Source organism: Mobula hypostoma, chromosome 23 (assembly GCF_963921235.1).
Source record: "Mobula hypostoma chromosome 23, sMobHyp1.1, whole genome shotgun sequence".
NCBI classification, from domain to species: Eukaryota; Metazoa; Chordata; class Chondrichthyes; order Myliobatiformes; family Myliobatidae; genus Mobula; species Mobula hypostoma.
Window position 1 is genome coordinate 16,791,614 of NC_086119.1, and position 12,309 is coordinate 16,803,922.

Here is a 12,309-nt window from a genome sequence, read left to right on the forward strand (position 1 = left end):
AGGTGGCGGAAGTTACGGAGAATAATATCAACTCTGCTCTTAAACGCATCTCCCCCATTTCACGTACATCTGCTCTCACTCCATCCTCCCACCACCCCACTAGGAATAGGGTTCCCCTGGTCCTCACCTACCACCCCACCAGCCTCCGGGTCCAACATATTATTCTCCTCCTCCCACCTCCCCCTCGTACCCCATCTGTTACTCTTTTTAATGCACACATTCTTTCTCTCACTCTCCTTTTTCTCCTTCTGTCCCTCTGAATATACCTCTTGCCCATCCTCTGGGTCACCCCCCCCCCCCGTCTTTCTTCCCGGACCTCCTGTCCCATGATCCTCTCTTATCCCTTCTGCCTATCACCTGTCCAGCTCTCGGCTCCATCCCTCCCCCTCCTGTCTTCTCCTATCATTTTGCATCTCCCCCTCCCCCTCCAGCTTTCAAATCCCTTACTCACTCTTCCTTCAGTTAGTCCTGACAAAGGGTCTCGGCCTGAAACGTCGACTGCGCCTCTTCCTATAGATGCTGCTTGGCCTGCTGCGTTCACCAGCAACTTTGATGTATGTTGCTTGAATTTCCAGCATCTGCAGAATTCCTGTTGTTTGCTTTCCTACTAGAGTGGGTTTGGGACCTAGTAACCACATTACCATCGTCATGTGCCATGTCATATGATGTAGGCGATTATGGCCTTTGACCATGATAGCTTTTGGCAAATTTTTCTACAGAAGTGGTTTGCTGTTGCCTTCTGGGCAGTGTCTTCACAAGACGGGTGACCCCCAGCCATTATCAATACCCATCAGAGATCGTCTGCCTGGCGTCAGTGGTCGCATAACCAGGACTTGTGATATGCATCCGTTGCTCATAGAACGATCGACCACCTACTCCCATGGCTTCATGTGACCCTAATCTTGGGGGGGGGGGGTGGAGGCTAAGCAGGTGCTACACCTTGCCCAAAGGTGACCTGCAGACTTGTGGAGAGAAGGAGCACCCTACACCTCCTTTGGTAGAGATGTATCACACTGGTAACCACACACTTGTGGTAAACCATATATATATGTTGTAATTGGGTTAACTGTCTGGACACGCCCCTCTGTTGACTGCCCTGTGGCTCCTCCCACAGAGTCCTGTATAAAGGTGTTTCGCCTTGCCCCTCCCCCTCAGTCCGGGGGCAGACACTCACCGTGGAGGTCGTATTGTACAGCGAATAAAAGTCTTTCAGTATTTTACCAAACCTCAGTCTTTTGGAGTTATTGAAGGTGCTTCAACACTGTATTAGTAAACCCAGCTGGAACAGCAACCTTCATACCCACCCACTTGTCTTAGTCTGAGTCTCTGGCCGTCCAGCAATTGCACTTTCCCCATGGGGCGGGGCAGCGCAGCGGCATAGCGGTCAGCGCAATGCCTTGCAGTGCCAGCCGCAAGACTGGGGTTCGATTCCCACCACCGGCAGTAAGGGCTCTGTACATTCTTGCTATGACCACGAGGGTTTCCTCTGGGTGCTCCGGTTTCCTCCCACATTCCAGGGACACACAGGTTTACGTTGGAGAGTTGTGGGCGTGCGACTTTGGCGGCAGAAGCGTGGCGACACTTGCAGGCTGCCCCAGCGCAGACTTTGCTGACATGATTTAAACAAATCAGTTCACTGTACATTCCGACGTACATGCGACAAATCAAGCTATTCTTCAGTCCTTTACTCCCTATGTCAAACTCTACTTGGATCTTTTGATACTTGGCTAAAACTGAGCACAAACCTTGCTCATTGATTCAATGAATTGGAAACAGCTCAACAAATTACATGTGAGAAAAGAGAAGCTGAATATGTCACTAATAATAATCCTGATTCTGACTCCCACATTCCAAAGATGTAAGGGTGAAGATTAGTGCGCTGTGGGCACGCTACGTTGGGGGCAGAAGCATGGCAACATTTGTGGGCTGACCCCACATTGGGCTGTGTTGGCCATTGACACAGATGACACATTTATGTTTCAATGTACATGTGACAACTGAAACTAGCCTTTTATCTTCAAACATGGCTGATACTTTTCAACTCCATTGTCCCATCTTCTCCGCACAACCCTTAACCCCTTTGCCATTCAAGAACCTATCAACCTCTGTCTTGAATACATCCAATGGCCTGGCTTCCTCATTGTGCTGTGGCAATGAATTTCACAGAAACACCACCCTCTGGATAAAAATAAATTCCTCCTCATCTCTGCTCTAAAGGCAAGTCCCTTCAACTAAAGCATCACTCGTGACTGGATATTTAAGATAATGTAGACAATGGGAGACTGAAGCATTAAGAATTTGCAGAAGACTGGATTCACTTTCATTTAGCTTACGGGTTCAGTTAGCGGCCACAGCCATAGACCTGATCAGCTCCCAGCTACTTACTTCCACAGTTACAATCGTCCCATGCTCACCTCTGGGGGGATACTGTCCTCAGACTCCGAACTCTCATCATATCCGTTGTCAAAACCACAGTCCAAGTTCATCTGCAAGAGCTGGTCGATGGTGGCATCCACAGCTCCATTGTTGGCTCTTAACACGCACTCAATTACGTCATAGTCCATGTTGGGGAACATGACCTTGAAGTCCTCCATGGCCTGGTTGAACTCAAGTCTCCGGACCTGACGGGGCGGCCTGCTGTTGTTGAGCAGCTGTGACGGGGCAGCGGTTGATCCACTCTTGGAGTTCCCATTGCTACTGTTTCGTCGGAAGAGACTGGTCATTTTAAAGAACGTCTTTCGAAACCTGCTCAGCTTGGGGTGTGAAATGGTGGGAGCTTCTCGAGGGGTCAGAGCTTACTCGTAAAGTTGGTGCAAAGCCACATCCCAAGGTTTGGCAACCAAATGCAGCAATTCTGAGTGGGAACATCCAACTCACTTTACAGCAAAGCAAACTGCGACCCACGATCATCAACTTCTAGGGAAAAAGATTTGGTAGGGCAGCAAGAATCTTCACACCCAATATACAACGTCAGCAATACTCCAATTATCACGCAAGGCAAAATCTCGCCAATCGTATCCAAGTCAATGGGACATCTGTAACAGGAAAAAGAGCTAGATTAGTGATAGAACAGACACAATGCTTTAAAATGTTCTGTCTTGTGATGGGAAATGCTGATGAGATTGGGCCCTTTGCTGGATGCCTTCACAATAGAACATAGAACACTACAGCAAAGTATAGGCCCTTTGGCTTACGACGTGTGCCAACTTTTTAGCCCACCCCAAGCTCAATTGAACTATTCCCTCCTACATAACCATTCATTTTCCTATCATCCACATGCTTATCTGAGATCTCTCTAATGCATCTGCCTCATGCACCTACTAATTTCTGTGTAAAGAACTTACATTGGACATCCCCCGTCCGCTTTCCTCTAACCACCTTAAAATTATGCCCCCTTATATTAGCTATTTCTGCCTGGGGGAAAAGGTCTCTGGTTATCTACACTCACAACACGCTGCAGGAACTCAGCAGGTCAGGCAGCATCCATGGAAACGAACACGAAGGGTTCCGGCCCGAAACATTGACTGATCCTTTCCACAGATGCTGCCCCACCTGCTGAGTTCCTCCAGCATGTTCTGAGTGTTGCTTTGACCCCAGCATCTGCAGAGTATTTTGTGTCTCTGGTTTTCTACTCCACCTATGCCTCTTATCATCTTGTACACTTTTATCAAGTCACCTCCTATCCTCCTTCACTCCAAAGAGAAAAGTTTAATTCCCTCAACTCATCTTCATACGACATGCCTTCGAGGTAAATCTGCTCTACACCCCCTTGTAAAGCTTCCACATCCTTCCTATAAAGAGGTGACCAGGACGTGGCAATAGCCCAGCTTTTGTGAAAGTTGTGTTGGTCAAGCAGGGAGCTTGGCGGACCACTTCAGAGAGCAAAAGATGAAAACGGGAACCACAGGCAAGAGTAGAATCCTGTGGACAATGGTAATCCACATCAAGTGGAACACTGTAAACTTCTAGTACAGCAAACCACACCTGTAGAGAGCGAAACAGAGTTAATGATTCAGAGGGCATGCAGGGGTTAAAGCACTAGAGGCATGGACCTTTAACCTGGAAATACCAGTTCAAATCCTACCACGTTGGCCAGGGAACTATAATCTAAACACGTAGTTTATTACTTGAATTAGATCAAAGTTCAAAAGTTCAAAGTAAGTTTATTATCGAAGTACCTACACGTCATCATATACCACCCAAGATTCACCTTCTTGCGGGCATTCACAGTAGGTACAAAGAAAAACTGCACACAAGACAGACAAACAACCAATGCATGAAAGACAGCAAACGACAACACAAAAAGAAAAAACAAACATAATAATAATAATAATAATAAATAATTAAGCAACAAGTATTGAGAGTATGAAAAAAGTTCGAAGAAAAAGAGTTCTTGAAGGTGAGTCCATAGGTTTGAGGAAAAGTTCAGTGTTGGGGTGAGTGAAGTTATCCCCTCTGGTTCAAGGGTCTCATAGATGAGTTGTAATAACTGTTTTTGAACTTGACGATGTGGGTCCTGAGGCTTCTGTACCTCCTTCCTGATGGCAACAGTGAGAGGAGAGCGTGGCTGGATGGTGGGGATGGGATTTACAATTATTGCTAGGAAAATCACGATTGTCACAGCAACCAATCCAAATCACTAATGTTCTTCAGTATGTCATCCTTCCACACCTGGTCTATGTACGTGACTCCAGACCCAGAGCAACTTGGTCGAATCCTACCTGCTCTCAACTGGCCCGAGCCCCTGGAACCAGGTATGGTCAGGAGCATACAACACTCCCTTTGCAGATGATCTAACTTATAGGCCAAGGCAAGTCATTGCACGACAATCTAGTACAATTAGGTTAGCAGGTTACAAACAATAAAGCTGTCATTATGTGCCATCTGACAACAAGGCAACGGCTCCCTGCTACGACAAAATGGACTTGTGACTTCACTATCTACCTTATTATAATCTTGCACCTTATTGTCTGGCTGTACTGTACTTTCTCTGTAGCTGTTACACTTCATTCTGCATTATTGTTGTATCTTGTGCTCCCTCAGTGTACTGTGACCTGTATGAACAATACGCAAGGCCAGAATTTCACTGGAGCTCGATGCATGTGACAATCATAAACCAATTCCAACTGCGATTCCAAGTCTGCTGCTTTCCTCCCCTTCCTCAAGTGTTTCCACACCAGTGTAAGTATTTGCTTTCCTTCAAGTTCTCTCCTAATTGTCCCAGCTCCATGACTTCCCTTCTAGAGGGAGGCCCTGCCCATCATCATCACAACCACTCACAACGTTTCACCCTGACAGGACCTGCAGTCGCCTGGCTGAGCTGGATGCTGCCTCGCAGCTCCTCGGCCACATAGCCGAAGCCAGAAGCCGTGGCCGGACGAGTCTGCCTGAAGACCACAGCTGAGAGTTGGAGTCTGAGCCCTCCAAATCAACAGCCAGTGCTCAGTTGTCGCGGTCAGCCGATCACTTAGAGGGGAGGTCGGACTCACAGCAAACTCTCATCGGCCAGTCAGTTTACCCAACAAACAATGCAAGGAGGAGACCATCAGAAAACAGGAGGAGTCATCATCCCCAGTCAATATGATCATGGCTGATCTGCCCCAGGCCTCACCTCCTCCTCTGTGCCAGATTTCCAGTCCGTAATCCCCATCCCCTCAGTTGTCAGAAGCGAAGAGTCTCGGCCCGGACCATCAAGTCTTTATTCCTTGCCATTGACACTGCCAGACCTGCAGAGCTCCCCCAGCATTCTGTGGTTAGATCTGCTGCACCTGCAGAATCTCTCCAGTTAACGTACATCAGAATATTGGTTGCTGACTGCACGCCCCACCCCCACGTTGTTTCAGTGGGAACGAACACACAAAGACGAGCTCAACCGCTGAAAAGCACCAAAAAAAACTCAAACGATTTAAATTTCTCCCCTACAGCAATTGGAACTCGTCACCCAAACTGCAGCAAAGTCTTCCGATAATAGCTGGATTATTTCTTAGCAACATGCAGTGAGTGGAGGATATCTCCACATTATAAATTACGTGCATGAACAAGACATCAATGACCCACACCTAGAACCATGGGGCCAATGACAGAGCAATTAACATCATCCAGCTCCAATCTTGTCAAATCTAACCCCCAGCCCCACAACTCTTATTTATTTTTTCCAAAAGAAGCATACTCAATGAATGGAAAACAGAATGTAATTTGTAATCTTAAAAGGATCGACTTACATTGATGAGGGTTAATGAGAAGAAGTCACAGCTAACTTCCCCCACATTCTGCCTGATAAGACCTCACTTGGTATTCACACACAGTGGACCAACCTCAAGACAACTAAATGGTTGGGACTTGGGTGAAAAGCTTTGGACTTTGAGCGCAGGGATACTGGTTGATGCTGAGAGTGGTGAAGATTCTGTTTCACTGTGGATGCGTGGGAGACTGGCTGATAGGAGCCTCGGCTATTACCCCATTTTCCACAATGAGCCTTGGGTGCTCAGACAAAGCCAGGATAGACGAGGCATCGCGCACCGACCCGCTCTCAGCTGTGGAGGAGCAGCACAGCAGAGCAACTCAGTGTGGCAAAGGAAATCTCCCTCGTATCCTACTACTCTCAATGGCCAAAACATTGATCACCCTTAGTCAGCCAATGGCTGCTCTTTGCCACCATCAGCAAGCCAATCCTGACCCTTGGAATACCCAAGACTATGGCTAATAAACAGGACAACAAAACAGAAACAAAAGCCCTGCTATGGATTAAAAAAAAATAAAACATAGGAGCATTCCGCCCATCGAGTCTGCTCCACCATTCATCATGGCTGAAGTGCACACAATGGAGTCCACAGAGAGCAAATGCATGATTCACAATCCTCTTCGTCTCAAAGCCTCACTTGTTCACACTGGACTCATGGCCCTTGGTTCTGGAACTCTATCCTGGTAGAGGATAGATATCCTGGTTCTGGAACTCTAGCCTGGTCTCAAAAGAAATGAACAAGGGCTTTGTCAGGATTGGAGAATCTCAGCTATGGAAACTGGCTAGCCTGGGATTAGTTTACTTGTTTCTGCAATGAGGGCGTCTGGGCCAACGCCAGCATTTACTGTCCATCCACGAGCTGAGAGTCAACTACAATGTTGGGTCTGGTCACATACCAACTGGTGGAATGGTGTCGCAGCAACAACCTTGCACTCAGTAAGACGAAAGAGCTGACTGTGGACTTCAGGAAGGGTAAGACGAAGGAGCACATACCGATCCTCATATAGAGATCAGAAGTGGAGAGAGTGAGCAGTTTCACATTCCTGGGTGTCAAGGTCTCTGAGGAGCTAACCTGGTCCCAATATCTAGAAAGAAGTCAAAGACTATACTTCATTAGGAGTTTGAAGAGATCTGGTACGTCAACAAAAATACTCAAAAACCTCTATAGATGTACGGAGGAGAGCATTCTGACAGGCTGCATCACTGTCTGGTATGGGGGGGGGGGGCGGAACTACTGCACAGGACCGAAAGAAGCTGCAGAGGGTGGTAAATTTAGTTGGCTCCATCTTGGTTACTAGCCTACAAAGTACCCAGAACAACTTTAGGAAGCGGTGTCTCAGAAAGGCAGCGTCCATTATTAAAGACCTCCAGCACCCAGGGCATGCACTTTTCTCACTGTTACCATCAGGCAGGAGGTACAGAAGCCTGAAGGCACACACTCAGTGATTCAGGAACAGCTTCTTCCCCTCTGCCATCCAATTCCTAAATGGACATTGAACCCGTAAATGCCACCTCACTTTTTAAATATATATTATTTGGTTTTGAACTATTTTTAATTTAGTCAATATACATATACTGTAATTGATTTATTTATCTCTCCTCCCCACACCCCCCCCATATTATGTATTGCATTGAACTGCTACTGCTAAGTTAACAAGTTTCACGACACATGCCAGTGATAATAAATTTGATTCTGATACAGTCCAGCCTGTACAAGGACAGCATTACTACTTTTCCCAAAAGATATTAGTGATTCAGGTCAGTTCCGACAATAGTTCATTAATTTCACAATCAGGTCAGACCGAGTGCGGATGGAAGATTCTCTCCTTGATTAAATATTACAACAATCCAGCAGTACTGTATCTCCTTCTGAAGGATCTCCAACTTACAATGGAACTCTGTCCCTCTTTCCGAAGATGCCGCCTGAACGGTTGAGTGTTTCCTGCATTTTCCATATCATCTTTATTTAAATACTTGAATTTAAATTCCTAGCTGCTACAATGGGACTCGAGCAAGTGTCCCTGAATCAGTTTTCCAGACACTAATGATGCAGGTCCAGTAACAATGCTGCACAACTGTATCACTTGAACCAGAATCAGATTTATTTTCACCTGTACCTAATAAAGTGGTCACTGAGTGTACGTTCAAGGTCTTCTGCTGCTGTAGCCCATCCACTTCAAGGTTCTGCATTCAGAGATGCTTTTCTGCACACCAATGTTGTAACATGTGGTTATTTGAGTTATTGTTGCCTTCCTCTCAACTTGAACCAATCTGGCCATTCCCCGCTGACCTCTCTCATTAACAAGGTGTGTACACCCACAGAACAGCCACTCACTGGATGATTTTTTTGTTCATCACACTGTCCTCTGTAAACTCTAGAAACAGTTGTGTGTGAAAACCCCAAGCGACCAGCAGTTTCTAAGATACTCAAACCACCCCGTCTGGCACCAACAATCATTCCATGGTCAAAGTCACTTAGGTCACATTTTTTCCCCATTTTGATGTTTGGTCTGAACAACAACTGAACCTCTTGCAATACACAAAATGCTGAAGGAACTCAGCAGGTCAGGCAGCATCTACGGAAGTTCGACGTTTTGGATCCGAGACCCTTCTTCAGGACTGAGAAGGAACCTCTTCACCAAGTCTGCATGCTTTTATGCATTGAGTTGCTGTCTCCCGACTGGCTGATTAGGTAATTACATCAACAAGCCAATGTACAGGTGTACCTAATAAAGCAGTTGTGAAATTTGTTGGATTTGTGACAGCAGTACCGTGCAATATATAAAAGAGTTACTATAAGTTATAATTTTAAAAAGAAATAAGAGCAAGAGAGACAAAATTCTGAAGGACCTCAGTAGTTCAGGCAGCAACTATGGAGAGGAATAATCAGTCAATGTTTCAGGCCAAGGCCCTTCATCAATTGCATAATAGACTAGTACGAAAGAGAAATAGCGAGGTGTGTTCATGGACCGTTCGGAAATCTGAATGGCAAAGGGAAAGAAGCTGTTCCTAAAACATTGAGCGTGGGTCTTCAGGCACCTGTACCTCCACCCTGATGGTAATAATGTACACGTCCTGGATGGCGAGGGTCTCAAAGACAGATGCTGTCTTCTTGAGGAACTGCTTTTTGAAAATGTCCTCAATGGTGGGGAGGCTTGTGGCCATGATGTCGCTGAGTCCATAAAGGCAGAAACGCAACCAGTTAGAATGCTCTCCACAGAATATCTGCAGAAATTTGCTGGAGTCTTTGGTGACGCACCAGATCTCAAACTCCTAATAAACCTCCAATTTCCTAGCACATCACTTCTGTCCATTGCCGAGGACTCCTTTACAATGACTTAACGAGATGCTTTAACTGTATTTGAACCGTGGATACAACACTTTTGGGCTGGCTAAGATTAATAAAGGTAGCCTGATCCATTCTGGCTTACAGACTGACCTGCATCCATTCTCAGTTCTTGGCATCACCACTAGCACAAGTGATTGGCTACCTGCTGCAAAACAGATCTTCAGCAAATCTTCAGCACTAGATTTAACCCCAATTATGGCAAAGAGGCACAGTTGCCAATGTGGGGGCAAATCGCACTGACAGGAAGAGACAGTGAAGCTGTGTTTTTAAGACACCTGCCACTTTGCTATTAATCAAATACGAAATACTGGAGAAACTCAGCAAGTCAGGCAGCATCTATGGAGGGGAATAAGTCACTTTGTGCGTCTGTGTTGCTGAGGACTTCCAGCATCTGTTGAATCTCTTGTGTCAGTAATTAAACAAACATTTTCTGCCCGTAAACAAAAAATGTGCAAGATCCTGACTGGTTTAAGAGGGTAAAAAGAACTCGGGTTTAAACGTTTGACAAAAGGATATGAGGAAACGTTTTAAAAACAAAGTAATAATCAGGACTTTGCGACTAGTAAGGGGAATAAAAAGTCAAGACTTTCAAAAGAGAATAAGACAGATACTTGGGAAAGAATAACTTGCAAGGCTACAGGGAAAAAGCAAGCGGCAGAAACTGAAATGGTATAGCCCACCAGCAGGTCAATTGTCTGCTATGCCAAGATCCGAAGTTCACCAAACCACTCCAATATTCACTTTTTCTAAACTCTTGCAAAGCAGAACCATGCTATCACATCAATAACAAGTCAGTAACTGTTTTGGCGGATACGTGCTCTGATCTTTTAAAGTATCAAGTGCAGAGTGCCAATTCTGATTTGAAAATTAAATTTAGCACCCTTGCAAAAAACAGCACAACAAAAAACACTTGAGACTTCACACCAGCAAAGGTTTAGTTGAAAAGACAAGAGGGAGAGCAGTAGAGCCCAACAACAGTTTGGATGCCATGGCCTTGGGCCCAGTTACCTCAGAGGAGTTGAGGAGATCGGGGCTTCAATATTGGAAAAAAAAGCACACCGGTTGTTTTTAATGTCTTTTGGGTTGTGGATTGCCGTGGGCTTTATTGCCAATTGACTTTGAGGATGTTCTAGTGAACTTTGCTCTTAAATTGTGAAGTCCCACTGGTGAAAGCCCTCCCACAGTGCTGCTGAGGTGGGAGTTCAGGTCTTTAGATTGTCATTGCTCCTTCATCATCATTGGATCCAAGAGTGGACAATGCATGAGTTGGAAGGGACATGCAAATGGCAGCGTTCCCAGGTGACCGTCCACTTTGGTGGAAGAGATTTGCTGTTGTTGTTTGTTGAGATACAGCATGGCGCAGGACCCTCTGGCCCTTGGAGCCGTGCTGCCCGTCTACCCCTGATTTTACCCTAGCCTAATCATGGGACAATTTGCAATGACCAATTAACCAGTCAACTGGTCCGTCTTTGGACTGTGGGTGGGAGGTGGTGTCACTGCAGCCTAAGCAAGCAGTTGTGCATTTCTACCACAGCGATCCACCCCAGCCACACATTTCAACCCCAGCCTGCAGGGATGGAGTGAGGACAATGAGGAAGAAGAAGTGGCAAATAAAAAGCAGTGCGAGTCAGCAAGTTACAGCTACCGAGAGCAAATGCTTGAACAGCTCACCATCCGACCTGGCAGGTCGTAAACCACCATCACATGACATGAACAGAGGAACAAGCAAGTACCCATGACAGCGAACAGCCCAGGAGCAAGGGTGGAGAAAGAAGAAAATAGCATGCTTAAGAGGAAATAAAATCAGGAAATGCTGGAACTGCACAATCTCAGAACTAGCTCAGTGATGACCGATGGTTCCTGTTAAAGCCAACAGCACCACTGCGGAATCAACGCCTGCCCAGAGATAACATGGAGCATCGAACGTAGAAGAGTACAGCACAGGAACAGGCCATTCAGCCCACAGTGTTGTGACAAACCAGCTTAAAAGCAAACCAAAAACACCCAAGCAGTATTCCGTCCTACCTACACCACGTCCGTATCCCTCCATCTTCTTTACACCCATGTGCCTATCCAAACGGCTCTCAATAGCCTCTAACATATTTGCCCCTACCACCATACCAGGCAGCGCATTCCGGGCAACCACCACTCTGAGTAAAAAAAAAACCTTACCCCTCAAATCCCCCTCACCTTCAATGCATGTCCTCTGGTATTAGATATTTCGACTTTGGGAACAGAGACTCTATCTATGCCTCTCATAATCATGTAAACATCGACCAGATCTCCCCTCAGGTGTCAACGTTCCAAAGAAGACAACCCAAGTTTGTCCAGCCTCTCACGCCCTCTAAAGCAGGCAGCATCCTGGTAAACCTCTCCAAAGCCTCAACATCCTTCCTGTAGTGGAGCGACCAGAACTGTACACCATACTCCAGAGGTGGCCTAACCAGAGTTTTATACAGTTATAACATAATCATTCGACAATCAAACGTGAATTTTGATTGTCATGATGTCTGGAGTCATTTCATTTATTCTGCATTAACTACAACATTATGATAATTTATTTCCTCCTCTCTGCCACCACACCACATCACAATCTTTCCTTTGCTCCGTGCCACATTCACCTCAGCTTAAAACCTGCAAACTTTTCTTCGCTCTGCCAAAAACGAATTGATCTGAAACTGTGCCCTTCCATCATTAAGGACGTTCTCCATCCGAGACA

The 12,309-nt window shown here is 46.0% G+C and overlaps 1 protein-coding gene across 2 annotated transcripts in view; it reads right to left on the reverse strand.

Moving 5' to 3' along the window:
- cuedc1b (CUE domain containing 1b) overlaps positions 1–12,309 on the reverse strand; it is a 135,014-nt gene that overhangs the window by 43,527 nt on the left and 79,178 nt on the right. For both annotated transcript variants that reach the window (XM_063031166.1, XM_063031167.1), the window contains exon 2: positions 2,415–3,035. In XM_063031166.1, coding sequence (XP_062887236.1) covers positions 2,415–2,723 — 309 coding nt within the window. In that variant the 5' untranslated portion in view covers positions 2,724–3,035. The remainder of the gene's footprint in view (positions 1–2,414; positions 3,036–12,309) is intronic.